Source organism: Rhamphochromis sp. 'chilingali', assembly GCF_963969265.1.
Source record: "Rhamphochromis sp. 'chilingali' genome assembly, chromosome: 16".
In the NCBI taxonomy this organism is placed as follows: domain Eukaryota; kingdom Metazoa; phylum Chordata; class Actinopteri; order Cichliformes; family Cichlidae; genus Rhamphochromis; species Rhamphochromis sp. 'chilingali'.
Window position 1 is genome coordinate 23,025,879 of NC_137943.1, and position 27,988 is coordinate 23,053,866.

Sequence of the window (27,988 nt, forward strand, 5' to 3'; positions counted from 1 at the left end):
GTGGAAGAGGAAGTATACATTTTTTTTGTTTGTTTTTAGGTCCTATGCAATGCGTAAAGACAGAATGATAAAATTAAATTATAAACCTTTTCAAATCAGAGGTATTATCAGCAAAATAGTTAAGCAATAAAAGTAAATTGGCATTGTGTTCAATGATCTTTAATAAACAGCTATTACACTATTTAAAATGACGAAATAATATGGATAATATACAAGATAGTTAATAACTGGTTTGCAAACCTTCTGTCGATTTAGCTTCAAAAGAAGCAGCGTCTGTGTGTGGCTGATACTTGGCATCGAGTTTTAGTGGTGACATAATGACACCGAACCAATGTGATGAAAGAGTCTCTCTGCGCTCTCTGGATGATGAATTCTGTTTGTCTGTAATTCCATGCTGTAAATCGGGCGCACAATGGAATTATGGTCTGCGTGTTTTTTTTAAATTTCCATCTTTCTATTTTGGAGCCATGCCATTATAACACTCCAATTCTTGTTTTTTTTTTTCTTTTTTTTCTTTTTTGCACACAAACCCTAGGAACACACGCACACACTAATCAGGGACAGCACGCACACAGGATGGATCCTGTTCTTTAATAAAAGGGGGAAAAAGAAAGTAAGACTTTCCTCACTTTCCGTTATTTAGAACTCATAGAAAGCTCGGGTGGGTTGGAGACTTTCCTGGTGTGTTTGGTGCCCGAGGTCAGAGTGAGCGGTGTGCCGCGTAACAGATGCCGCACGGAGAAATAAGCCTTTAATACCCACAGGACTCGGGAAGGGGCAACTACACTCAACTCACATCAGCGACTTAAGTGAAACCCTTCACGCAACTCTCGCAGTCTCCGGTGGTGTCCTCGGCGTCGCGGTTCTGAGAAGAAATTGCATCCTCACGCTCAAACTGGCGCGCAGGGAACACGCGTATCTGTTGCACTGAAGAGCATCTTTGGAGTTACCCACCTGAGTGGAGGGAGAACCACTCTCATGGCATCCTTGCCCATTTGTTTACTGGAGCCAGGTGAATGGTGATTTGAAGTGGTCGTTACAGCCTTGGAATAGCGCTACAGGACACCTTTAACTGCCATGCCGCCCAAAAAGAAGGTAACATTTCAGATATTTCTTTTTCGTGCATATCTGTGCGCGTGCGCGTGTGCTGAACAGGAAGGGTTGGAGAATACGCCATCTGTTGCACTGGGCGTTAATCCTTGTGTGAGGCCTTTCCACATCGTTGCACTCGCTATGTAACAGCGCGCAGGGCAGATAGAGATGCATATCCGCATGCTTGTATCATGTCATATGTCCAGCTGAAAAACAGACTTCAGATAGGGTTGCATAACCAATAGTCTGTGAAAATCGAATGGATTAAATCTCTTCTCGAGCTTTTTCCTCTCATTTATGACTCTTGTACTCGCGGTGAACTTTGTGGCATGTGGTATTAAACCCCAAACTATGTGCTGCACCTGTTTGGCTTTCTTTTCACTTCACGTGTTGTAGCTGTAGAGCACGCCATCAGCAGCATGGTTTTGTGTTTCTTGCACATGCTGTGCAGTCCATGCATTGTTTTGTTTTAGTTATGAAACCAAGCTCCAGTTTGCAGTATTCAGGTAAACTTCACAGAGTGAGGCACCCACTTCTCAGTCTTTTAAACAGCTTGAGGGTGATGTAACATTAATTAACGATGTTAGGGGGTATTCGTTTAATATACGTTTAATCATTAGTCATATTGGTCTCTGTTTATTTATTTTCTAATATCTCATATTACAAAATACAGTGCCAGTATTGTCTGTCACATTTCCAGAAGCAACTATAAGAATTTCTTCTATATTTTGGTCTTTAGGTTCATTGTTTTTGTGACATACAGCTTTTCCTTTTTGTTTTAAACTGTGCTACTACCTAACAAAACACAAAGTTAGAGAAACAGAGTGGGCAGGGAGTGTGAGAGACAGTAGTTGCCGGAAAACAAAAATGGCTATAGGAAAGTGAATACCATTTGCATGGTGGCTAGAAACATTACTTCAAATACTAATGTTCCTCTGTAGCTGCAGAATATGTAAAATGAAGTATAGTTTAACACGCTAGCTGTAGTGGCCAAAATAATTGGAAATATACCTTCAAAGGTTCATGGATACCTTTAGAACAGGAGGAAGTGTTTGGACATACGCTTCTTGGTTTAACAAAGCTGATATTTTTCTCCTTTTTTGGAGATGTAATACTAACACATCGCAGGAAGACTTTGGCTGGCCTACTCTCTTGGATTGCAGTGCTAGTTAGTGCTGGCCCACTGCTTGTTACTTAGAATAGGAAAAGCCTCTTAGTAGTTGTTACTGGGGCATTACATGCTGATACCTGCTCTCCTTCCAGGCAGGAAGGGGAGTAATAAGATGTGGAGCTGTGTGGAAAGTTCCAGAAGTATCAGTAAACCTGTTTCCTGTGAAATTGGGGCTGTTTCCAAATTTAAAATGTTATTGTTTGCATCAAACTTTTTGCAGTTTAAAAATAAAACAAAAACGACTCTATATTTATTTTATTTTGTGTTTAGCTTGATGTCAGGTTTTTGTGCTCATAGAGTGACGTTCCAGTGATAGTGGTTGCTCAGTACTTGTGCAATAACTAAGTGAGAAATGATCAGAACACCAGTGGCTGGCAAAATGATATTTTATAATCCCCACACATGCGCACACCTCTCGGCACGCCAGTTCTAATCACGTTGCATCACAGCGTTGTGCAGAACAGAAGAGCAGAGAGATTTCTGTGAACTATAGATGAAATGTATCTATTACGGGGGCCCGGCAAGCCAGGATTTAAGTGATATAGATACGACAAATGCTTCTATTTTATGTATATCTGATGACTGTCAGGGAGCACTTGAGCACATCCAGTCGAAGCTGCAGTGTTGGCTGTCTGTGAGGAGTTTGCATTTGTCTCTCTGCCTCTAAATCCTGGATTGACGCATGCTATCTTAATCTCCTTACTCAAAGACAATCATGACCCAAAGAGAGAGAGAGACAGAGATAGAAAAGGATCCAAATACACATTGCGTCTTATGCTTATAACCCCCCCCCCCCCCCCCCACACACACACACACTCAATATGAGCAAATATCTTTTTTGTCTTTTTGTACTTCTTGATGAATGAGTAATCATTAACTGCAAAGTGATGAGACGGAGTGATGAGATGTTACTCTTTAAAGACTAACCAATATTGGATTTATGAGGATGATACAGACACAGATTTTTGAGGAAAAGAAATTTGATATTGATGTGTTGGTGGTAGAGGAGCTTCACAAACCGGTTAGCAGCTTAATATTAGGACACAACTGTGGTCCAGCTGTGATGCATGCTCTGCTACATGTGCTGCACACAGTGCTGATAGAGTTAAGAGTATTGCAAGCAGTGGAATCAGAACTGTTGTAATGCCACCTTTTCTAAATCACTCCAAGAGTATTTTTTCTGCAGTATGTTTTAATGTTTCCCACAGATTTAAGCAGCTACAATGTGTTTCTTGCAGGATGACTTCTAATTTCATGCCCAGGCATAGCAGAGCAGCGACCTGTTCTTCTTCATACGTTTTAAAAAAAAATTAATCAAATAATGTTTGTTAATTTCTTTAGTTGCAATTACAAACTGTAATTAGACACTGCAGGGTGATGAAATCAGAAAAAAAAGAATACATGAATGAAATGAAATCCTGCCATTAAATGTAGTTTGGAACATTGCTAATAAAGCAGGGAGTTTAGGGGTAATCCCAAAATCTTCCATACAAAACTGCAAGCCCATCTTAAACTGTTCAGTGATATTTCTTCTTTGTTGGCCTTTTTCTTTCTCTCAGCATGACATGTTGATGGCACTGACTACTACTATAAGTTCCCTATGTTTATTTGTTGTCCAGTGATTCAAGACTCTTTCAGCACTTTATACTAGAGCCTGAACAATTTGTTAGTGGGCTCATACTATTGGTCATATCGATCTATTTGTGTCATCATTAGTAATGACTGATAAATGATCTTGAAACACCCTTCAACAGTGAGTGTTGGCATTACATAGATTGTCCACCAGAGGGCGCTCTGCAACTTTGTTGTTCATGAAATGTGTTTGACTCTTCACAGCTACCAGCTGATCTTAGCAGAACCAAAGAATAACTACGCAAAAAATTAGAAGCATGACATATCCCATACTTACTGTATGTACTGTTTGTTATTTCAGATTTTTTTATTATTATATTCTTTACTTTTGTGTGAATCCGCCCGCTCAATCTGCCTGTCACTTTGCTGCTGCAACACTTGAATTTCCTTCAGTGAGGGAAAATAAAGAATATGTCTATTCTATTCTATATTGGGTTTTCTCCACACATCAGATATCTTAAAAAATCCAATGTCAGTTGGAATCTAATTTATAAATTTTTTGCGTGTGAATCCTTTTTTTTTTTTTTACCCTCTTTTAACAGATTCTCCAGGAAATTAAAAAATCATGCTCCTATTCTTCTGGTTTCTAGAAATTATGTCCTAACAGAATTTCTAGAAGTATGGTTAAGTTGTGGGCTTGCATTAAAAAAGCTGTTGCCACCACGTGTTGCCAGAAACTTGAGTGTGCCTTTAAAAGTTTCAGAAATTTAGATGACGGTGGTGAAGAGCTTTATCTAACAGATGTCCATCCATTTCCCTCCATTTATCCAATTCAGAGTCACAGGGGCTGGAGGCTATCCCAGCTCTCATAGGCAACAGGCGGGGCGCAGGTCGCCAGTCCGTCAGAGGGCTCAAATAAAGAGACAAACAACAATTCACTCTCACATCCACGTCTGCAGCCAGTTTAAAATTTCATTTGAACAGTGGGAGACAGGCAGAGGATGCCCACCCCACCACTGCACCACCCTCTCATTCTAACAAATATGCTGTATCCTCTTGTGTGCTAAGGATGGGGACTGGTCTGCTACAGTATGTAAAACTCATTTCTCTTGTAACATGAAAATTAAGCCTACTCTCTCAAAACCCACTTACAACTAATATAGCATTAGTATTCAAACTATGGATGATCCATTGGCCACGTGGTTAGGACATTTCAGCTCCTGACAAGCTGGAATGTTGCTGGTTGTTATTCCTCTTTGCTCAGTATGGGCCCTTAAATATGTGATCATGTATCAGCCATCAGATTTTGTCTACATCTGTCTGAATTGGAGGAGCCATTAAGTTACTAATAATCTAATTTCTACAGTTTCTACATTTTTCACTGCAGCAACAGCAACCTTTTTTTACCCTTTATTTTTACTGGCAATATCAGCAGCCATAATAATGATAAAGCCCACATTAACAAACTATATATGAATTAAAATACATTTACCGTGGTACTGATTTACTGCCTCTTTTGATCTATAATTTGAGATCTAAAGAGATGTGATGCAGCCTTAAACTCCACAGACGGAGATCCGTGCCAAAGTAAAGATAGCTGTGCCAGCCCGGCCGTATCTGCTCTATGGTAGCATCAGGGAGAGGGCATGGAGCCAGTCTCCTTCAGACAGATGATGCAAAGCAGCTGATTAGACAGGGCTTGGAGAAAACAGGATCAGAACACTCACTGCATGCAAATGAACTGGCTGTTAATGACCAAGAGATACAGTAGCAAAGAAATCATCACAATATACAGAATAGGATGTCAAAGTAAAAAATGAACAGCAGAAGAAGATGGGTGTAAGAGAGCTGAGTTCCATTATTCCTCACCTACAGAAAAAAATATGAGGAAATATTTATTGGCAAAAATTGACAAATGTTTCACCACACCTGGGCTTGTTGCCAGCGCCTCATTGGTGGTCCGACAGGAAATTAGTCACAATTAGATCACTGACCTGCTCTGCAGATAACAATAAACTGTAATGAAGGGGAAGAGGCCTATGTTTGGGTCCTTTTTGATGCATGGCTCTCTATTCAGCAGCAAGCTTTTAATAACCATCCCAGCATGTATGCACAGATCAAAAGTGTGATATGAGTAAAGATATTACATCTTTGATCTTGTTCATGAAAAAAAAAATCATTGACTCATACAAGATAAAAACGTCAAACTCACCAACAGACTCTACACTCATGCTTTCTGAGCCAAAACCAGCACATCTACTTTAAACAGCTGCAGTAGAAAGATATTTCCAAGTGCTGCAACAGTAAGGCCGCTATTGTCATGGAAAAATATGGTCCTTGAGATACCTTCTGCAGCAACAGTGTCTACATAGGCAGTTTAGAGCATGTCAGTCAGGTATTTATATGCCTCTCTGACAGATTTTGTCAAACTAACCACACTGCACCCGTAGAGCCATGGCACTTTTATAGCTGAGGCCAAAATGAAGGCCAAATGTGAAGATGAGTGCAGGTCCCTCCATTGAGTAATGAGTAAAGGGTACTAGAAGTGGGATGGCAATATGTTTATCTGTGTGTGTCAGCAGTTGGGTGTGTGCAACATCGTTTGTGGTGGCAACTTTCACTCTACTTTCGCTATGTTTTAATGTATTTTGGCAGGTGCTTTAGGCAGGTGACAAATCAAAATCAAAAACAGAACCATTGACCTCTTTGGGGTATCTGATGGTGCTGTCTGTAGAAGCAATACCTTCTTCTAATCCATTTGTCTCTGTAGATGTAAGGATTGCTGCAAATACCTTGAGATGACTGTTATTGTGAATTCGTACTATATAAATCCTGAAATCCTGAACTGAAGTAAGATCAGCCTCATCCTGTCTGATCTGCAATACACGGCGTTCCAAATTATTATGCAAATGATATTTTTCTCTGTTTTTCCTAAATAGTCGATTCAAATGACAGTCGGCATAATTTTCGAGTCATCGACCAATAGGGTATAATTCAAATGTTACTAAACAAAACTCCCAATGAAAACAGTATGTTTTTCAAAAATAAAAAACTTAAAATGCACTGTTCCAAATTGTTACGCACACAGAGTTTCAAAAGACTTTATAGGCTGTAGAGAATTGAAAATGATCCTTTGTTGAATTTGCAGCATTAGTAGATCAATTTCACTGACACCAAAAGCTATTTCAATCAAAAACATCTTAACAGGTCAAGTTACATATTAACATAGGACCCCTTATTTGATAGCAGTTTTACAATTCTTGCATCCATGGAACTTGTAAGTTTTTGGAAAGTTTCTACTTGAATGTCTTGCAGGATGTCAGAATAGCCTCCCAGAGCTGCTGTTTGGATGTGAACTGCCTCCCATCCTCAAATTTTTTTGCTTGAGGATGCTCCAAAGGTTCTCAACAGGATTGAAGAAAGTGATCAGTCAGAAACTCCACATACTTTGCAGAGGTCATTTTCACACCTTCAGGGACCCTAAAGGGGCCGACCAGCTCTCTCCCTCTGATTCCAACCCAAAACATGACTCCACCACCTCCTTGCTGACGACGCAGCCTTGTTGTAACATGGTGGCCGTCCACCAACCATCCACCACTGCATCCATCTGGACCATCCAGGGTTGCACTGCACTCATCAGTGACCAAGACTGTTTGGAACTTAGTCTTCATGTAGTTCTGGGCCCACTGTAGCCATTTCTGCTTGTGAGCATTGGTTAGGGGTGGCCGAATAGAAGGTTTATGCACAACTGCAAGTCTCTGGAGGATCCTACACTTTGATGTTCGCAGGTCTCCAGAGGCACCAGCAGCTTCAAATATGTGTTTGCTGCTTAATCTGATGTATTTGTCTGGCAGAAACCGTCCTCATTGTGCCTTTATGGGCCACAAATCTCTTACATTATGGTGATCACGCCTAAATTTTGGTGAAATATCTAAGGTTTTCATTAGGTGTCCAAGGTATTCAACTATTTCACGCTTTTCAGCAGCAGAAAGATCATTTTTCCTTCCTATTTTGCTTGAAAATGGTGGTCTGCTTAACAATGTGGAACATCCTTCTTTAGTAGTTTTTCCTTTAATTGGGCTCACCTGGCAAACAAATGATCATAGGTGTCCGAGATTGATTTCAGTGATAAAAAGAGTCCTGAGACACAATTCCATCCATGAGTTTAATTGAAAAACAACTTATTTAATCTTTATGACACTTAAACACAATTTGCATAATAATTTGGAACGTCGAATAGTCTCTTCCTGGATGATGTCATCCATAGCACACTGAGTGGTTTGCATAAAGTGACTTTAAGCCTCTCTCTTATTTACAAGGCGTCACCTATAGCAGGAAGCTCCCACATTTAAGATAAGATAAGATAAGATAAGATAGAACTTTATTAATCCCTCGGGTGGGTTCCTCTGGGAAATTCGATTTCCAAAAAAAGCACAGCAACGACCGAAGTTACAGTTACAGAATTGTTATATATATATATATACACACACACACACACACACACACACACACACACACACACACACACACATATATAAATACAGAGACAAATATAAATAAAATATACAAAGGGGATAAATAGAATAAATAGGAATAAAAAATAAAAATACAAGTGAATTGCACATTTCAAGTATTGAGTCTATTGCACTGTTGACTATTTACAAAAAGTATTGCACAAGGTATTGTACAGTGAGGTGAAGAGGCACTACAGCTTAGTTGTTCCCCCCTCCTTTGTCCTCCTGTTTCCCCTCCCTCTCCCCTCCAGAGAGGAGTTAAACAGTTTGATGGCGTGTGGGACAAAGGAGTTTTTAAGTCTGTTAGTTCTTGTCTTGGGGAGAAGCAACCTGTCACTGAACAGACTCTTCTGATTGTTTATGGCCGTGTGCAGAGGATGCCCAGCATTGTTCATAATGTCCAGCAGTTTCTTTAGTGTCCTTTTCTCTGCCACTGTCACCAGAGTGTCCAGCTTCATGCCGACCACAGAGCTAGCCCTCCTGATCAGTTTCTCCAGCCTGGATGAGTCCTTCTTTGCTGTGCTGCTCCCCCAGCACACCACAGCATAGAAAAGTACTCCAGCAACCACCGACTGGTAAAACATCCTCAGGAGCTTCCTGCAGATGTTAAAAGACCTCAGCCTCCTGAGGAAGTACAGTCGGCTTTGGGCTTTTTTATACAGGTGCTCTGTGTTGCATGACCAGTCCAGTTTATTGTCCACCCACAGCCCGAGGTACTTGTACTTGTTGACCACCTCCACCTCCTCCCCCTCTATCTGAACCGGCAGTGGACCTTCTCTGGACCTCCCGAAGTCCACAACCAGTTCCTTAGTCTTTGAGGTGTTGAGTTGCAGGTGGTTTGTGTGACTCCATGCGACAAAGTTCCTCACCAGACTTCTGTACTCCTCTTCCTGATCATCCCAGATACACCCCATGATGGCCGTGTCATCTGCAAACTTCTGAATATGGCATAATTCAGAGTTGTAGCAGAAGTCAGAGGTGTACAGGGTGAAGAGAAGAGGGGACAGCACAGTTCCCTGTGGTGCTCCTGTGCTGCTGACCACTGTGTCAGACGTGATGTCCTTCAGCCTGACGTACTGTGGTCTGTCGGTGAGGTAGTCGGAGATCCAAGCGACCAGGCAGGGGTCCACCATTTATGATTGGGCAGATTTTTACTTTCCTAAAGCAACTCGCAAGGGATTCAATCTCTTCCTGGGGATCTTCCCTCGTGTGAAAATGTGTAAGCCACTGCACTGCGGAGCTGTGGAACAGTTTATTGAGTAGGAATACAATAAATTGTATTAATGCCATCACAGTCATCAAATCTCAACCTAGTTAAAAACCCGTGCAAGAGTTTGGACTGACATGTCTGCACCACAAACATTAAAAAGGAAATAGCTTTAGGAAGAATTGTGTTTCGGGCAGCACGGTGGCACGGTGGTTAGCACTGTTGCCGCACAGCAAGAAGGTCCTGAGTTCAATTCCAACATCCGGCCGGGGTCTTTCTGTGTGGAGTTTGCATGTTCTCCCCGTGTCTGCGTGGGTTCCCTCCGGGTACTCCGGCTTCCTCCCACCGTCCAAAGACATGCAGCTTGTGGGGATAGGTTAACTGGATAACCCAAATTGTCACTAGGTATGAATGTGAGTGCGAATGGTTGTTTGTCCCTGTGTGTTAGCCTGGCGACCTGTCCAGGGTGTACCCCGCCTCTCGCCCTATGACAGCTGGGATAGGCTCCAGTGCCCCCCGCGACCCTGAAAAGGATAAGCGGAAGTGAATGGATGGATGGAGAATTGTGTTTCTCCCTCCAGCAGAATTCCAGAGACTTGAAGAGCCAATGCCAAATCGCACTGAAGCTCTTGTGGCTGCATATAGGAGCAACAGCTTACTTCTTAATGTAAGCCCACACTATAGTGTAGCATGAAATAAAAACTGTCTGTGGTTCCTATGAATAGTTACACTTTGCTCAGTATCTCGTGAAAGCTGAAAGATGGGCAAAGCCATCCTTTAACTAAAAGCAATGGCTCAGAGGCGGGTTAAAAGGTCCAACACATTGCTTTTTGTTTAGTTTTTAGTTTTTGTTTTTATTTGTGACTCATCTATATTTTGTTTTCTGTATGATTTTACCGACACAGCAGCATCACAATTTTTCAAAAAACATGCTTGAAGCTTTACAAGTACCCAAAATGTGGTCTGAAGACTCATTGCTATCACCACTGATTTTTGCCCAGCTCAAGATGGTCTTTTGTGGTTCTGACTTAAATTCAAATTTGGATTCATGTCAACAGTAGAATTGTATCATTACTTTCTTAAAAGCTGGATTAAAGTAATATATCAAAGCCTGCTGTCTAAGTGAGCTGTGAGTGAAAAGAATTACTGTGGCGCTGCCTGAGAATGTAAAAGTCCTGATGGTTTTTGCTGTATGCAGTTTCAGGGAACTGGGAGTTGTGGGCATGCTGAATCTCTTCTCAGTATTGTCCTTGGGGGCTTTTATGCAGAGTTTGCACTGATGCCTTTCTCCTGTGATTATTCAGCTGTGGACAGAGCAACAACCAATTCACCATCACACATGAGATACACAGGGTGGTTTTAAAACTCTGTTATCATTACCATACTGTCATTTTTTCAGCCCTGCTGTCATAATTTTCATTTGCATTGTGTGGTATGTCAGTGAATGATGCTGGAGTCACAGTCCTATAATAAACTGCCAAGTGTTTGAGCTCTTTTCTCAAACTTAAGGCTCTTATTATAGTAGTTAACTGCCACAGGGATGAAGGCACCACAGATTTGTTCACCTTGGTCTTGTTCATTGAAGTGGAAACTCCTAGCCTTAGATGTCTTTTTTGTGACGAGTGAGATCACAGCAGTACCCGAGGAGTATCCAAGAATGCATGGGAGGGTACAGGAGGTAGTAGCAAATCTCCATACTCACACAACCAGAGATCAACCAAAAAAAAGTTTCCCCATATGAATATGAATGCTTTGAACAAATCACTATAGGATTAACTATATCCTTACCTTCCTAAATAACTATGTTTTACTTCTCTGGGTTTTGTCCTGTAAATTGCTTGTCTTCTGAAGTGGTATTAGAGCTGACAATGGGTACTCCATCACATAAATCCATTTAAGATGTGTCCTTTTCTGCTGTTTAGGGGGCTAGAATTTTACTAGTGTTAGTGCACTCATGTTTGTCCAATTAACATATTAATGTCTAGCCCAAACACTATATATTTATGCTAAAAGAAGCCAAAAGATACCCTAAAAACTGAGCTCTAAATGGTAGAATTCAAATCTTTTGCTGCTCTTTAAATATATTAAAAGGGTGATACTTCTTTCATCCTTTCAGCAGTTAAAATAACTATAAAAAAGTTATCTTCATCCAAAAAGCATCTTTAGTTTAACTAACTTCTGCTTCCTGTCTTTCATGCTGATGTTTTACACTGATGTTGGATTAGCATCTGAACTCCAGGGCAGCCAGCTGGCTCCTGGTGACTCGATGGTTCTGATTATTTAGGTTTGGGGATGGAGTCCATCTCCCCAATCAGATGCTCCTTTCCTAATGCACTCTCCTGGCGTGTGCTGAAAGAGCTGTGTAAACACTTTTCAGCAGAATAGGAGTCACCTTCAGGTAGCACATGAGAGAGCGTGCCTTTATTCCTTTTTTTCACGTCATCCTTGCCCTCTACCTTCCTTTGCCCACCTTCTAAGCCACGTAATCACAGTAATGGTCTAAAAAGATTCTCCAACAGGGAGAGAGAGAAGGACAAAAGAGAAGAAAGAAGGGGGTTTAATGAAATGATGAGGGGATCAGTTAAGGGTAAAGACTTTGAAAGAGTGGAATGAAAAATCAACTTGGAGTACCTATATAAGAGAAAAGTTTAGTGATAGAGAGAAAATACTGTGCAGGGAAGTCTGGGTATTATTGGTCAACAAAGATGCAGTTTCTTTTAACTCAGCTGATTCAATTTAATATCAAAAGAGAAAGGACTGTAACAACTAATGAACTAATGATTATCTATTAATGTGAAGATTTATTTTCTGAATTGATCACATCTTTAAAATCACAATAACACAATGAAACAAAAGCCTTTTTTTTAAACATTTAGTTAAATGTAATTTATCTCAAAGAAAAAGATCAGATCTTCACATTTCAGAGGCCGGGGCCAGATTATGCACAGGTTGGGAAATCTGAGAGAATAATCCAATAATTATGAGACACAATGAGAAAATGTTTCAGTTCAAGCAGGTACAGTTATCTACATGGCTTCAATGCAGCAACACAGTGAATAAAGTAAACCAGGCACAGTCTTCATCTGCAATAGAGTCTAGAATCACACACTGTAACTGTTATGCCAGACCACAGACATGTCCATTAAGATCTTCCCCACATATGTAAAACTCTTAAATAAATATGTGAATCAGAACTGTAAAGTAAAAGGTTACTTAACTTGCGATATTAATTACAATCTCTTTCAAAATTATATATATATATATATATATATATATATATATATATATATATATATATATATATATATATATATATATATATATAATTGATTTTTGCTTCCTTTCTCTTGGAGAGCTCAACTCATTCTCGTAAAGTCATCAGCAGTAGTTCAGTGTTGCTTAATAATTCAGCGGGGGCGTTTTGTACTATTGGCTGGGTGACACTGGCTCACAGGAGAGCTGGGTGCTGTGCGACCAGATGTCTTTGCCAGGCATGGGTAAACAAAAATCCTTGCCTGGGCATAATTGTGCCCCAGGGAGATTTACTTCCTCCTTCTCTCTGATTTTCAATTTTCTGTTTTGACATTGTCTCTACTGCATCCACCAGCTTTTCATAACTGTAATGTGTAATTACCAGCAATCTAGTACGTTGATACGTTATGTCCTTGTGATTCTTTGATCAATACTTTTGTTGTTTCTCGAGTATTAGTCGTGTGTGTGTCCCCCCCTTCCAATGAGCAAATATGTGCACATTTGTGCCACCACTGAATGTGCTTTTGTTTTCTCTCTGAAGATATTTTTCTTTTACTTTGTTTTCTTCTTGTAGCACTGTAGCGCTCTCAGTCGCTTCCCTCACGCCTCATGCTTTCCTTCCTCGTTGCAGTCCCTGCTATTCTCTTTCAATTTCATTTTAAAGCTAAGCCATTTTGGAGTTGAAGATAGGTCAGAAGTAAAAATTGGCCTATGGTAATGACATGGTGCATAATCCATCATCATAAGTGTTTCAGTAGTGTCAGTGTGCACTCATTTAGAATAACATGGAGAGGGGGAGCAGGTGGTAGAGTAAAGGTGTGCCAGAAAAAAAAGGTTCTTTGGGTTTGCACAGTGAGCCGCCTATATTCTCAATTACTTAAAAAAAAAGTCTTAATCATATGAACAGCCATAAACTAGTGGATTGTAGAAGTCTTCATGTTAAATGTTTAAAATATGTCGACATTTTCTTAGATTTTCGAGGAGGCAGGTATTGCAGCTGACTGCAATGTTTGCTGGAGAATGTAATTGTTCCCTTTACTGTGATCAAGTGGAAACACTGTGGGGTGCATTGCTCAGGGTGGGCAGCGGGCAAGCAAAAGCAACTCTCCATTTCACTTTGGAAGACGAGGAGTTGCAATTCCAGTTTTTTGCAGAAAAAACACTTTAGCTAGGAGTGGGGTGTGGATTCAATCAATCAATCAATCAATCTTTATCTATAAAGCACTTTTCATACAAAAAATGTAGCACAAAGTGCTTTACATAGTTAAAAGCAGCCCACCCCACCCTCCAACTCACTCCCCAGACTCTCATTAACATAAATGATGTGAATACACACATATCTCTCCCCCCCCCCCACACACACACACACACACACGCACACTTAAAGAGTAAAAATTGGGCTTGCCATAATTGAGCTTATTTATTACTTCACCATTTAGCTGTGTATGATTTTCAATGTGTTAACAAGTCAAAGAGCATCTAAATGAAGCAGAGCAAACATTTGCAAACTAATTTTAATGTTTTATATCATTGGTAGGGACCTAATACAAAAATCACTTTGTGCACCACCAATTTCAGATTAGATTTGAGAATATTGACTTTGACCCACCAAGGGCGCATGATCTAAATGCATCAGGCAGAGCAGACTGTCTTCAACAACAGACCTGATTTGCGACTCTGGGATGCGAGTGCGTATCATGAGTGCCAGATTGACGCGATGGGCTTTGCCACCTCCTGGCTATGACACTGAGAGCGTTAATTACCATGTCTTTGAGAGGACAATCTAATCTTAGGGACACATGGTGCATAAACCTGGGTGTCCCTGGGGGAGTTTGCTGCTACATTTTTGCAGAATTACATGCAAAAGTTTCTTGAAAACTAATTGATAAGTTGTTTAATTATTGCAATTATTGATCACATGATCAGTTTCTCTTTTGCATCTGTGTTTCCTGGGAATCAGCTGTTAGTCGTTAGTAATAAATCCATATTTGCATTGATAGGACTGACCCAAGAGCAACTGGGACACAAGACAAGTAAGGTAGAATAAGAGAATGTTTTTCTGTTGCTGAAATTCTGTAAAAATAATATATAACATATTATGTCGTTTATGTTATGTTGTTTACCCGTGTAACTGATAGAGTCCATGCAGTTGAGAAGGCAAAAGTATAGGAAGGGACAGTTTATTGTGAGGCAATATTTTATTTACTGTAGTTTTCTTTTGTTTGGTTAAATTCCATAAGGGTTTTCCTGTTACTTTCATTATGACATTAGTTTTTTCTCTTGCTAAAACTCTGCTGTTTAACGATTCCTTTTTGGCTCTCGTTTGCTGAACAACTGCAGCTCTCGTTTTTTTGGAACACCCTACATGACTTGAATAGATTCGACTTTGACTAGGACAGAGAAACTTTAAAAAATAAAGTGCGACATGTCAATTATGCTGTTTGTTCGTCAGAAAGAGTATGGCTAACTAATGACGCTGCTGAGTTGCATTACTGGATTGAATTTTAAAATATGAATGTTTTCCTTTCCACTGCTGCAACATGTTTGCTCATATCTGATTGGTGGGCTTTCCTCTCTATTATTCTAAGGTCTTTATTTTGAATCCAGTGTTTTTGGAATTTGAACCATGCTTGGACTGTAACCCTGCTGCTGCTGCTGCTGCTGCATTGATTTAAATACATTTTAAATGTCTCATATGTCCTCCACTATGTAACCACCCTTGAAATGACTGCAGCAGAAAATGTGTAATTTCTTGTCCTCCTTCTGCAGCATTCCTCTCTTGTCTTATTTACAGTGAATTGATCAAACTAATTGCTCCTCCTTTGTATCTCCTGCAGGGAGAGCATAAGGACACAGATGTCGTTGAGGAAAGAAACGCCCAGGTGCAGCTGGAGAAAGCAAAGGTACTTTTGCTCTGTTGCATCATGTATCACCTGATCTGACCCACTGTGGCTCTTACAGACTCATTTTTGAGAGAGGCTGCTCTCAAGGACATGATTACATCACAGACATGAAACACACACATCAGGACATTGGATTAGCGAAGCAATATTCTTCTACTGAAATGAGTCATCACAGTCTTCATCCTTGTCGTTCCTTTATGTGCTCACTGCCAGGAGAAGGATGATGACCAAGGATATTGATTATTGCTTCACATAAATTACAATACTTTCATCTTCAGCCATATGCTTTCTAGCAAGATAGCAAAATAACCAATTTAACTGACACAAACTATATTGTAATGCAACAACATTTAAATTTGATATGTGATTAATTACTTTGCCATCAGAACAACAGTGGATATGGAACGCCAGGACTGCCATAATGAATTAATTAAATACACCATTAAATAATTAATTAAATGTGGCAATAATTAATTAAAATGTGAAATACATAAATAATTTATTAAATGTGTCAATAATTAATTAATTACATGTGTCATAACTATTTATTTAATTAATTAATTCCAATTTTAATTAATTATTGCCACATTTAATTAATTATTTAATGGTGTATTTAATTAATTCATTATGGCAGTCCTGGCGTTCCATAAGTGGAACAACATTTTTCTGCAGTGTGTATATAATAAACACAATATCTAGATAGTCAAGATGAGGTAAAACGATTGAACCTGCTGGTATTATACTATGAATGTAATATCATATGGTTATCATTTTTAAGTCTGGCTTACATACATACAATCTGCGAGGTTTTCCTTTTGGGGCATAATCACAATTAAGGTCATTAGAGATGTGATTTTTTTAAAGCCCCAGTTGATAGCAGACTTCCTCTCTTTTGCCCTTTAAGCAGACCCTGCTGATGTGTTGTATATTAAATTAAATCCTCCCCCACAGATTTAATGTGCTCCCACTGTTGCTTTGTAATTAAGGCGGCAAAGACACCCGACCTGTCACCTGCTGACCCTGCAGCCTCTCCCACAGTCTCTAATCTTTCCAAAGTGGAGTAATTAGCAGCTTGAATGACAAGCCACTGACATTTGATTCTGATTGGATTACAACACCAACCTTCGGTCAGGAGGAACCATACAGTAGTTACAGTGCAACAAAGAAGAAACAGCAACAGGTCATTTTTCCTAAGCATAAATTAAACATATCCCTTTGGTGGAAGAAAAATCAAACAAAACATTATCGTGTCCTATGACAGTCAGACAACAGGAATTTAATCATCAGTAGCTTCGTCTTATACAGCTGAAATGCAGAATCTTCCAGAATTTGTGTCTAAGCTATATTTCTAAAATATAGCACTTCACATTAAACTTATACTTGTTTTCCTAACATCTGTCAAAAGGTTGATTTATATGTGCATCAGGCCACATATTTGTGTATGTACACAAAATGCTGGCAACACAGCCAATTGTACTTGACACAGTTATGCAGTTTAGCCACACCCCTTAATTAAAAAAAATGTAGAAAAGGGAGAAAAAATTGATAAATGTTATGATCTAATGATGTTAAAACACTGGAATGAAGTCAACATTCTGAAATTCTCTAATAGTTAGTTATTCCTTACTGAACTGAGGAATCACAATTATGTGCAACTTCACATACAGTAAAATAGGATTGAATATTAATACAAGGATAAAAGATCAGTGACTTGTTTGGTCGTACGTTACAGCTTGTGGTATTATCACAGTAACTCTCTTTTCTTGACTAATGGTTGTATTTTTAACTTTAACCTACTATTTTTTTACTTACCTATTATTACTGACCTAATTCATTAAATGTCATATTTATAAAAGTTTAGCTTTTAGCTTTTGTAAAATGGAATACACAAGGTTACTCTCTTACCCTGATGTAGATTGTATTGTATATAATATGATTTATTAGTAATCATAACTCCTGCCTTGTATTCCCAGTACAAGCCTGTGGCATTTGCTGTACGATGCAACTTCTCTTACACGCCAGCAGACGATGACAACGTCCCTGTACCAGGCCAGGCTGTCACTTTTGAGGCCAGGGACTTCCTACATATCAAAGAGGTTTGAAACAAACACAAATACACATATCATGCAAAATTACAAACAGTACAAATGGGGGTTGTTAAAAGGACCTAACTGACAGGGCAGAACCAGACGGATTTTAAAATGAGAAGCAAAATGACAGCAAACTGATGGAATGTAACCCAAGAGACGGAAAAGAAATCCAAAGAGGAGAAGCAACACAACATCCCAAATTGTCCAGATAGTGGCGTACTTTTGGTGCATTCTTCTTCTTTTCGCACATTTTGAAATGTGCTGTGGTTTAGCTGATAAAGCTATGGGGCGATCGTGGCTCAAGAGTTGGGAGTTCGCCTTGTAATCGGAAGGTTGCCGGTTCGAGCCCCGGCTTGGACAGTCTCGGTCGTTGTGTCCTTGGGCAAGACACTTCACCCGTTGCCTACTGGTGGTGGTCAGAGGGCCCGGTGGCGCCAGTGTCCGGCAGCCTCGCCTCTGTCAGTGCGCCCCAGGGTGGCTGTGGCTACATTGTAGCTTGCCATCACCAGTGTGTGTGAATGGGTGGATGACAGGTTGTGTAAAGCGCTTTGGGGTCCTTAGGGACTAGAAAAGCGCTATACAAATACAGGCCATTTACCAAAGCTTGACACCTGTTAATTAAGATTTGGGTTAATCTTTAGAGACAGATAACATAAAATGCAAAGCTACAGTTGCTAAATTGGACCATTAACATCATCAGATAAAAATAATGTCACATGAGAACATCAATCTTTAAATGTCCGCTCTTCTTTTTTTCTTCTGAATGAGCAGAAGTTTAACAATGACTGGTGGATCGGACGGCCGGTGAAGGAGGATGGTGTGGTGGGCTTCGTCCCCAGTCCAGTCAATCTGGAAACCATTCTTATCCGAAGAGAAGTCCAAGCGAGGAAAGCTGCCAAGGCATTAGCCAAGTATGTACATCGTGATGCTCTTTCATTTCCTTCATGAGGGTTTTTATGCAGGAATTTCAATGCAAAAGTTGTGTTTTAAATTGACCACAAATAAATAAAATTGCTGGAGCAGAGAGACTTTGAGGAAACAGTGTTGGTTCGAATGTGTATACACTGATACTTTTGGCACAAAGACGAAAAAAAAACAGGAAAGGTTGTGATATCAGCCTGTCTGCGGGTGGTGGCTCGGTAGCGGACCTTTTTTTAAAAACAAAAAGACAATTCTAAAGTCTTTTTACTGGTGTGGAATAATAAGTTTTCAATTTAAAAAAATTATCAACCAGACTGGTAAACAAGTTTGCTGTAGTGATATGCAAATAACATTTTGACTTAAAACTTGTATCATACACTTTCCCAGCTTACTTTTTAGTAATTTAGTGTGTTCATGTATGAATGACATTAGTTATTTTATGTATTTTATGTTGTTTAACTTAAGTTTGTTTCATGTCATCATGTGTGGTAGTAAATTATAACGGAGATGACTATATTTTCCTTTTGTTACTTCAAAAGGTTGCACCCCCACCCCCCTCACCAGAAGGCAAAAGCTCATTGATTGACACAGTTAGACTGTAACACATCTAAAGAATCTTAAAAATGTTGCTTTGGTGGAAACTGCGCTGAACCACTGAGGGATTTGCCCTCTAAGCTTCATATATTTGTGTCTTATGCTATAAATAGACACACAGTCTCTAAGCACCAAAATCCTTCATTGCGTAGAAACATGGTGGTCTATTTTTATCATTACTAAAGCACTGAAATTCAGAGTGTGGTAAAATCAGCGTTTGGTTGTTGCAGACTTAAACTAAATCAGAGATTTCCTCTCATTTTAGCAAAGCTGCATCTCAGGTAGCTCAAGATATGAACTCGAAGAAATATACGCCTCCATCACAAGGTCAGTATGTGCATACAAGGGAGTAACAATAAATATGTTTGCTTTTTTATTCATAATAACTGTGGAACGTGTGCGATTTTGTCATTCTGCACAAGCAGCCAATCAGCAGGTGAAAAAGAAGCCGGTAAGTGACGAAAGTGTTTACACTCTGTTTACATCTGTTTCAGCCCATCGATCCTCATTATAAAGAACACTGCTTTCTAGAAACACAACAACTGATTTTATCTTATTCATATTTTCACTGCATACAGTGAATTCTTGAATGCAGAAGCTTTGGTTTTGTCTTGTGTACCATTTTACAAATGTTGCTCTAACTTTCAGACTAAAGCAAGGATATGTGTGTTGTCCATTGGACTGACAGTGTCAGTAAAACTGGCTGTCATGATTCAGCTGTGTACAGGCAGGAAGAGGACCCAAAATGCAGAACTCCCAACACGTGGGAATAACTCAAAATTCAGCTTTATTGCTGACACACGGAAATAATACAGGACTAAACTAAGCTGGAAAATATAAACTTCATCAAGCGGCACACAAGGAAACACACAGCATGAGGGACAACACGACACTGACACAGAGAAACACAGGGCTTAAATACACTGGGGAATAATGAGGGGAATGAGACACAGGAGGAGAGCACAGCTGGGAGAAATGAGACATGACGAGACCAAAGGGAAGCAAAACTAGAAACACTGACATGAGACACAGACCTTCAAAGTAAAACTGAACTCTAGACACGTAAACTTAACAGAGACTGGGGAGGCAGAACATCGAGACCTGAAATGTAGGACAGAAGGGCACAGAGTTAACACCAGGAAACCAAACAACAAAAACTAAGAATTAGAACTCAGGAAGTACTACAGAACCAGGGAGCTAGAAATACTAGGACAGAAACCAAAACACAAACAGTCATTATCCATGATAAAATCAAAAGTAAAAGTACAAAACTCAAAACACTGGGTCACCGATCCAGGACCGTGACACTGGCCAACTGAACTTTTGACTTGCATTTAGATCACCTTGGTATATTACGGGCCAAAAAAATAGTTCATGAATTTCTAAGTTGCTATCTCATATGACCAGCTAAAAAGTGAGAACAAAATCTAATGCTCAAAGTGGTATTAATAACATGTTAATAAGTTATTCTTCTTTATATGTTTAAGCATTTGAGTACAGCCAAAATTGAGCTTGTGATCATCATGCATCATCAAACTTTGAGGTTGTTCATAAAAATAAGATCATTTTAGCCTTTAGATGATGGGTATAGTGGTTCCTCATGTAGCTCTTGTTTCATAAGCAAAAATCTAACTTTGGGGGATTTTTGTTAATTATTATTTTTTGCTACAGGGGGAGCAGGTGGCTATGTATGATGTAGTGCCTACAATGCGCCCTGTGGTTCTAATGGGACCATCACTGAAGGGCTTAGAGGTGAGCTTAATTTGACTTTTGAAGAAATATAAAACTCTAGTATTATTTGTTGAATTTGGAGTAACTTTATTTGTTTCCCTCTTGTAGGTAACAGATATGATGCAAAAAGCACTATTTGACTTTTTAAAACATCGATTTGAAGGCAGGTAAGTTCTGATTTAATTCTTCACATAATCTATCACATAATTTATTTGAAAAAAAAACAACAACCCCAAAATAAAATAAAACAACAAAAATCATAACTGTGTAATCATGATTGTTATTTTGTCTCTGCTCCAGAATTACTATTACGCGGGTAACAGCAGATATCTCACTGGCAAAACGATCCATCCTCAACAACCCTAGCAAAAAGGCCTTAATGGATCGCTCCAACACCCGCTCCAATTTAGGTATGCCGTCTGTCATCTCCAGAACAGCTTCCCTGGTTGACATTCACAGCATAAAGACAACTGAAGCAGTAGTAGCAATAAGAAAATAAATCAATTACAAAAACAGATGGAGAAAATCATGACAGCCACTCAAAATGCATCATATATGAAAACACAATGTCCCAATTTAGCATCTCTTCCTCTGACATGTCAGTGTTATGGCTTCCCTGCACGCAAGTTCAACCCCTCCACCACCCCAGCATCCACCTTCTGGCTCCAGGGCATGTTAACTTATCACTCTAATGTGAAACACATAGTGATAAAGAAGCATCCCTATGAGCTCAGAGCATGGACATCAACCTTTAACTGTCTGCTGCTGTAATGAATCAATCATTTCAAACGACAGTGGTCTGACTACACTTCTTTAATTGTTTAAGCGTTCTGGGACTCACTTTTTTGGTCTCTGGTGGCAAAAAACTTTTGGAAACCTAATTAGGATAAAATAGGAAACCAATACTGTCTGACCCAGGTTTGATATGATGCTTGCTTTACCCCATTAACACAGTGTGGCTCATGCTCACAGAGTTTGCTTTTATATATGGTCCAAAGATTATTCCAAATTCATAATGTGAGAGAATAATTTATCCATTGCCATGAAGACAAAGAGTTTGAAATGAATAGTTAAATATGACAGAAACTCAGATGAGAACACTGACATCAGATCTGCGTAAAGCAGTCTGTTGTCTGTCAGTTATGGTTATATATTGACTGGAAACTTACTGTGGATTTGATGTCTTTGTCCCAGTGACACTGTGCACTAGGATAGTGCAAATCTCGCCTTTTCCTAGAAGAGTAAATATTTGGTATCAGACAGAAGCGTGATAAAAATTTGTTTGGTTTTCTCTACTCTTGTCTTTCCCATTGCTGTCTCATCCCAGATGCTGCCGGTATGTATTGACTGAAAGCACTGGTAGTCCTTGTGTTTTTGAATGCTCCACTTTCCTTCTCCTATCATTACCTCATCACATCTGTCTCAGCTGCCACTTTTTTAACACTCTGTATGTATACAGCCATTGACTTGTGGACTTCACTGTCATTAAAATTGAAATCGACTGTTATTAAGTTTCTCAGTTTGCTGGGTTGAGAGATATGCATGTGCTTCACTGTTATTTGTGAACACTATAACTCATTAAGGACAGAAGCAGCCACATTTTCTGTATGCCCTGCTTCACGCTCCCTCTCGTGGCCAGTCTTTAAATACACTCCCATGAGTGTAACAAGTCTTACTCACCGCGTGGATTAGCTCACCAAGAAAATGAAAACATCCATCCATCCATCCATTCGCTTCCGCTTATCCTTTTCAGGGTCGTGGGGGGCGCTGGAGCCTATCCCAGCTGTCATAGGGCGAGAGGCAGGGTACACCCTGGACAGGTCGCCAGTCTGTCGCAGGGCCAACACACAGGGACAGACAACCATTCACACTCACATTCACTCGCACATTCACGCCTAGTGGCAATTTGGATTTTCCAATTAACCTATCCCCACAAGCTGCATGTCTTTGGACGGTGGGAGGAAGCCGGAGTACCCGGAGGGAACCCACGCAAACACGGGGAGAACATGCAAACTCCACACAGAAAGACCCCGGCCTGATGTTGGAATTGAACTCAGGACCTTCTTGCTGTGCGGCAACAGTGCTAACCACCGTGCTGCCACAGAAATGAAAACAAATAACCTTTAAAAGAAGTTTTATTAAGCATGGCATGTTTTTCATAAACACAGTTTTTAATCTGCTGATGTGTTTTGTGAAGTGAGTGTGCGTACCTTTTGTTTTCTATATTAGAAATGGTATAGCAGAGAAAAGATGACAATAATTACAAATAAGCACATATCCTAGAGTGTCTGTGGTTTTGCACGTGACAGTGAGATGTGCTTAAAACTAATATTGACATTTATTTTTTGTACATTATCAAGCCTGAATGACTCCCCATAAAATATATAAAAGTATTGTCTTGATACAGTCTTGATAAGTCACTGGTATGTCTTGATACACATCCGGAACCTAAAAACAAGTTATATTTAAGATGCGTTATTGTTGTACATGTTAAAATGTTTAATCATGCACAGAGTAACTTTCCTGGATTTTAGATGTTAAAGTCTTGCTTTTGCTTTCTGGTGTTGCAGCTCAGATCCAAGGGGAGGTGGAGCGTATCTTTGAGCTCGCCCGCAGTCTGCAGTTGGTCATTTTAGACGCAGACACCGTCAACCACCCTATGCAGGTGTCCAAGACCTCCCTAGCTCCAATTCTTGTCTATGTAAAGATCTCCTCACCAAAAGTAAGCTTCACCGGAAAAGACTGTGGAATCCGATGAGACATGATTTTTCTAAACGTGAACTTTGGACTATTTCAGTTCGTTTAATATTTTGAACTAATAATAAAGAGAAACTTTAAAATGCAAGTCCCTTTTTTCACTTCCTCTTTTATTCTCCTCCTTCTCTTGATTCCTGACAAACAGGTGTTGACAAGACTGATCAAGACCAGGGGGAAGTCTCAGACCAAACATCTCAATGTTCAGCTTGTGGCAGCAGACAAGCTTGCTCAATGTCCACCAGTGAGTGCCATCTAGTGGCAGATGAGAAAAGTTGGCAGAATTGTGACTACTTTAGTGCATGAATATATACTACATGTGTTATTTCCAGTGGCACTGCTGAGGGCCCAACAACAACATATCTGACGATTTTGGTGTGCCGTTGAAACATCATTTAGACCTTATTTGTGATTCTCAAAAATAACCACAGATTTGCCCTTGTCTCCTGACTGTTACACACTTTTCAATTGAATTTTTCCATTTCCTGTAGGAAATGTTTGATGTCATCTTAGATGAAAACCAGCTATCGGATGCCTGTGAGCACATTGCTGATTACCTGGAGTCCTATTGGAGAGCCACTCATCCGCCAGAGATGGAGCCTGCCAACGCAGTGGTGGCCCAGCTGGCTGAGAATACACTGCCTGTCAGTCCTACAGTAATACCGGTACTTAAAACACAAACAAGTACAGAGAAAAACTACAAAGAAAAAACAGATGTAAAGTCTTCCTTTCATCTAATCTCATCCCATTCATCTCATGTATTAGAAAGACAGCTGAGTGTGGAAAATAAATGTTTGAACTGTGAATAATCTCATCAGAATTCATCTAACACTTTCATTTCATTTCCTCTCATCGTACTTCACTGGAAAGTTGAAGAAATGAGATAGGCTTACCTCTGGTGAGTGAGATATTTTCAGACTCTATTGTCACTCCCGTGTAGCAGTGGAGATGAGTAGTTAGTACCATGTTTATCATGACTATAGTGTAATCTATGTAAAAACAACTTAATAGTGCTGTGAAACTTCCTGGGAAAATGACAGAAAACAGAAATAACACAGACTATATGAAGATAGACTAATACTGTAGTAGATACAAACAAAAGGCAATAGTTGGATTGATAGGCTGACCTACTTTTATTTAATTAAGTTAATTATCCCAAGCTAAGGCTATCAATTAAAACACATGTACTTTTCTTCTCTTCTTTGATGAATCTCTTAACATTTGGTGAAGTTGCATTTCTTTTTTACCATTGTCCTAACTGATTAAAATAAATATTTGTGGTGCAAACAGTTTAATATGTAAATGATTTAAAAAAGGAGTGTTGACTATGGAAATCAGGCTCATGCTTGCGCACATCTATACAGTTTCAACGATTGAGCTTTAAATAAAACAGCACCATTTCTACCTTTGTGCATATACTAAGTTGTAGTTTTTACAGTAAATGTGGAAACTTTGTCTTTATTCACCAAACTGAAAATAGTTTTTTGAGGACAAAATACTGACAAAGAAAATAAAAGTCAAACATCAAAATAAATGTCTCACAGATATTTGCAATACTTATTAAACAGTCGTGACCTGTAATGTAATGGAGGATTTAAGCTCTCCACCCTCCACTACATGCAAAAATAAGATATCTGTCAATTACAGCGACAGTTTTGACCAGATCATTAGATATAAGAAGATAAATATTATTCTAAGATAAAATGATGGTTTCCATCATGAATGACCATTTTAAACCAGTGATCCAGTTATACTAATGTAATCACAATTATCTTTTAATTCATGAGAATATTTCGTCTAAAAGTCATATTTTTAACTTTTTTGCCCCAATTACCATTTCAAGTTCTATAATTTATAATACAAAAAGAACTTTCATAAAGATCTGTCCATAAGCTTTTCCTGGCCTAAATTTGTAAGATGTATAATCTGTGATATAATGGTTATATTTAGTCAGAAAACACTATGTTTTTTCTTTCTTTTTTTCCTAGGATGAGCAGAAAAGCAAGAAGTCAGGTGCCCCTAAGAGGAAAGGCTCACGGGAGAACCATCTAGACCATGAGCCCCCTTCAGTCCCGGCTCAGGAGCAGACCGCTGAGGAGGGCCAGAGAGAGGAGGAAGAGCGGCTCCTGAAGACTGAGCCAAAAAGACCCCAGCACACCCACCACCATCACCATCACCACCACCACCGGCGGACGGAGCACCACAGCCACGTCCAGCACAGCCAGACTTCAGGTGGCATGGAAATACAGTCGAGCAGGGATTACGCCTCAAGGCCTCCTCGAAGGTACATGCCCGAGGAGAGGGATGGCGAGGTGGACGATGTCCTAAAGGAGGACGAGGAGGAGATTTACTGTAACTTCCGGGTTCATAACCACCATCATCACAACAGTAACCACCAACACCATCACCACCACCACCACCAACATCATCGTGGAAACATCCAGCCATATGTTGGGGAGGACTACGAACAGGAGCACAATGAGCGCAACCGGCAGCACAGACATCACCAGCATATTCCACCACGGACACACCACACAACGGATCACTATACTGCACACAACCATCACAGCTACCACCACTACCCAGGCAGAGACCGGGAGAGAGACAGGGACAGAGACAGGGAAAGAGAAAGAGACAGAGATAGAGACAGGGATAGGGATAGAGAAAGACATAAGGACAGGGAAAGGGACAGGGATAGGGATCGAGGTAGAGATAGAGATAGAGACAGAGATGCTCGACAGTGGCACAGAGATTCCTATATACACTAGTGACTGTTGTTTCTACTCCAGGTTGATGCATGGAATTATGCTTCTCACCTTATAATGCACTAATGGGCAGGGCAGGTTATGTCTTCTTTGTAGTCAATGTTTCTCCTCATATTTCATTTTTTAAAGATTTACCCTGTCCCACATGCAACATCTGGTTCTTTCTTATTTTAGCTCTTGTAAGATAAAATTTTTTGAATGTTTTATCCTAAGTCTTACGGCTCCATACGTGTTTTGGCACAAACAGTGGTCAAGGTTAAACTGCATCAGAACACTCATGACTCGCTCTAGTCTAGTGTTCACGATAATAATTTCATATATAATTTCAGTATCCACTAAGGTTACTTTTTTAATTTGTCATGATCACAGCAGCCAATAGATTTGTCTGACCATCAGTCCAATATCAAAAGATGCTCAGTTTACAGTAATTCAGAATAGCAGCAACAACAAAAAACATGTATTATGTTTTGATTCAGTATACATTAGCTGTGACATCAGACTAAAATGTTTTACTGTGACTTTGTTTTGATATTGTGAAACATTATTTTGTGTCAACTTGGTTCTTGAACCAAACAAAACAATCAGTTTGGAAATGTCACTTTAAGCTATGGGGAACTGCAATTTGAATCTTTAACATTTTATTGACTAAAGAGTAAATTTACTAATGTATAAAGTGGCAGGTTAATCAATTAAACGAAATCATTAGTTGCAGCCCATTAATGTTTATCTCCCTTATCAGACAATTAACTAACTCATTAAATGCACAAAATGTGAAAGAAAAGTTACAACAATGAATGTTGTATTTTAGGATATTTTCTTCTACATATCTGCACAGTGAGATTTTTTTGTCTGATCAAATGTTCATACAACTGTGGCGAACAACTGACTTGTGCATTTCGGTGTCACATCTTCATTTAAATTGGTGTGTCCAAAGACAAGTTATTTTAAACACTGTTATGAAAAGTCAAACTATTTTTCTACATGATTTGAGAGTGAAGTCACTACTTTACTTCCTACTTTTTACACTGGTGTACAAGCATATTTACTGACTTGTGTTTGCTGTGTCTGGAAGCATGAATAATCTTTTGGTGACACTGACCTGTGCTATATGCTGGATACTCTATGCATCTTCTTGTGATAAAATATATTGCTTGAATACAATCTCTATGCATTTGTACATACTTCATAATTGCCTTGTTAAGTAAATGTAAGGAGAACCAGAGAGCCTCTTGCACTGTTTGGTAAGACTTTGGTAGAACCACAGACTTTAACAAGACGGGATTGACTCTGTTCCTTTTAAGACTTTTTTTTTGGCTATCTTTGTTTGTTTGTTGGTTGGTTTTGTACAGCATTCAGAAGTTAATTTCGACAAATATGCATTCTATTATTGAAAATCATTAAACTGTAAAATGTGTTAAATGA

General features: G+C 39.5%; 1 protein-coding gene across 1 annotated transcript; it reads left to right on the forward strand.

Moving 5' to 3' along the window:
* Positions 1-686: 686 nt before the first annotated feature.
* Positions 687-27,937, forward strand: cacnb2b (calcium channel, voltage-dependent, beta 2b). The gene is made up of 13 exons (XM_080907677.1): positions 687-1,095; positions 15,646-15,711; positions 17,685-17,807; positions 18,573-18,712; positions 19,582-19,643; positions 19,742-19,767; positions 20,988-21,068; positions 21,156-21,214; positions 21,348-21,457; positions 23,618-23,769; positions 23,950-24,045; positions 24,293-24,466; positions 25,790-27,937. Exons 1-13 carry the CDS (start codon positions 1,078-1,080, stop codon positions 26,567-26,569), a joined length of 1,887 nt encoding a protein of 628 aa, XP_080763803.1. The 5' UTR covers positions 687-1,077; the 3' UTR covers positions 26,570-27,937.
* The last annotated feature ends 51 nt before the right edge of the window (positions 27,938-27,988 follow it).

Bases quoted from the DNA above. Each gene is read 5' to 3' on its own strand.
- cacnb2b (XM_080907677.1), top strand. The intron at 17,808-18,572 runs GTTTGAAACAAA...CTGAATGAGCAG, and splicing joins ACTTCCTACATATCAAAGAG to AAGTTTAACAATGACTGGTG. The intron at 21,458-23,617 runs GTATGCCGTCTG...CTGGTGTTGCAG, and splicing joins CAACACCCGCTCCAATTTAG to CTCAGATCCAAGGGGAGGTG.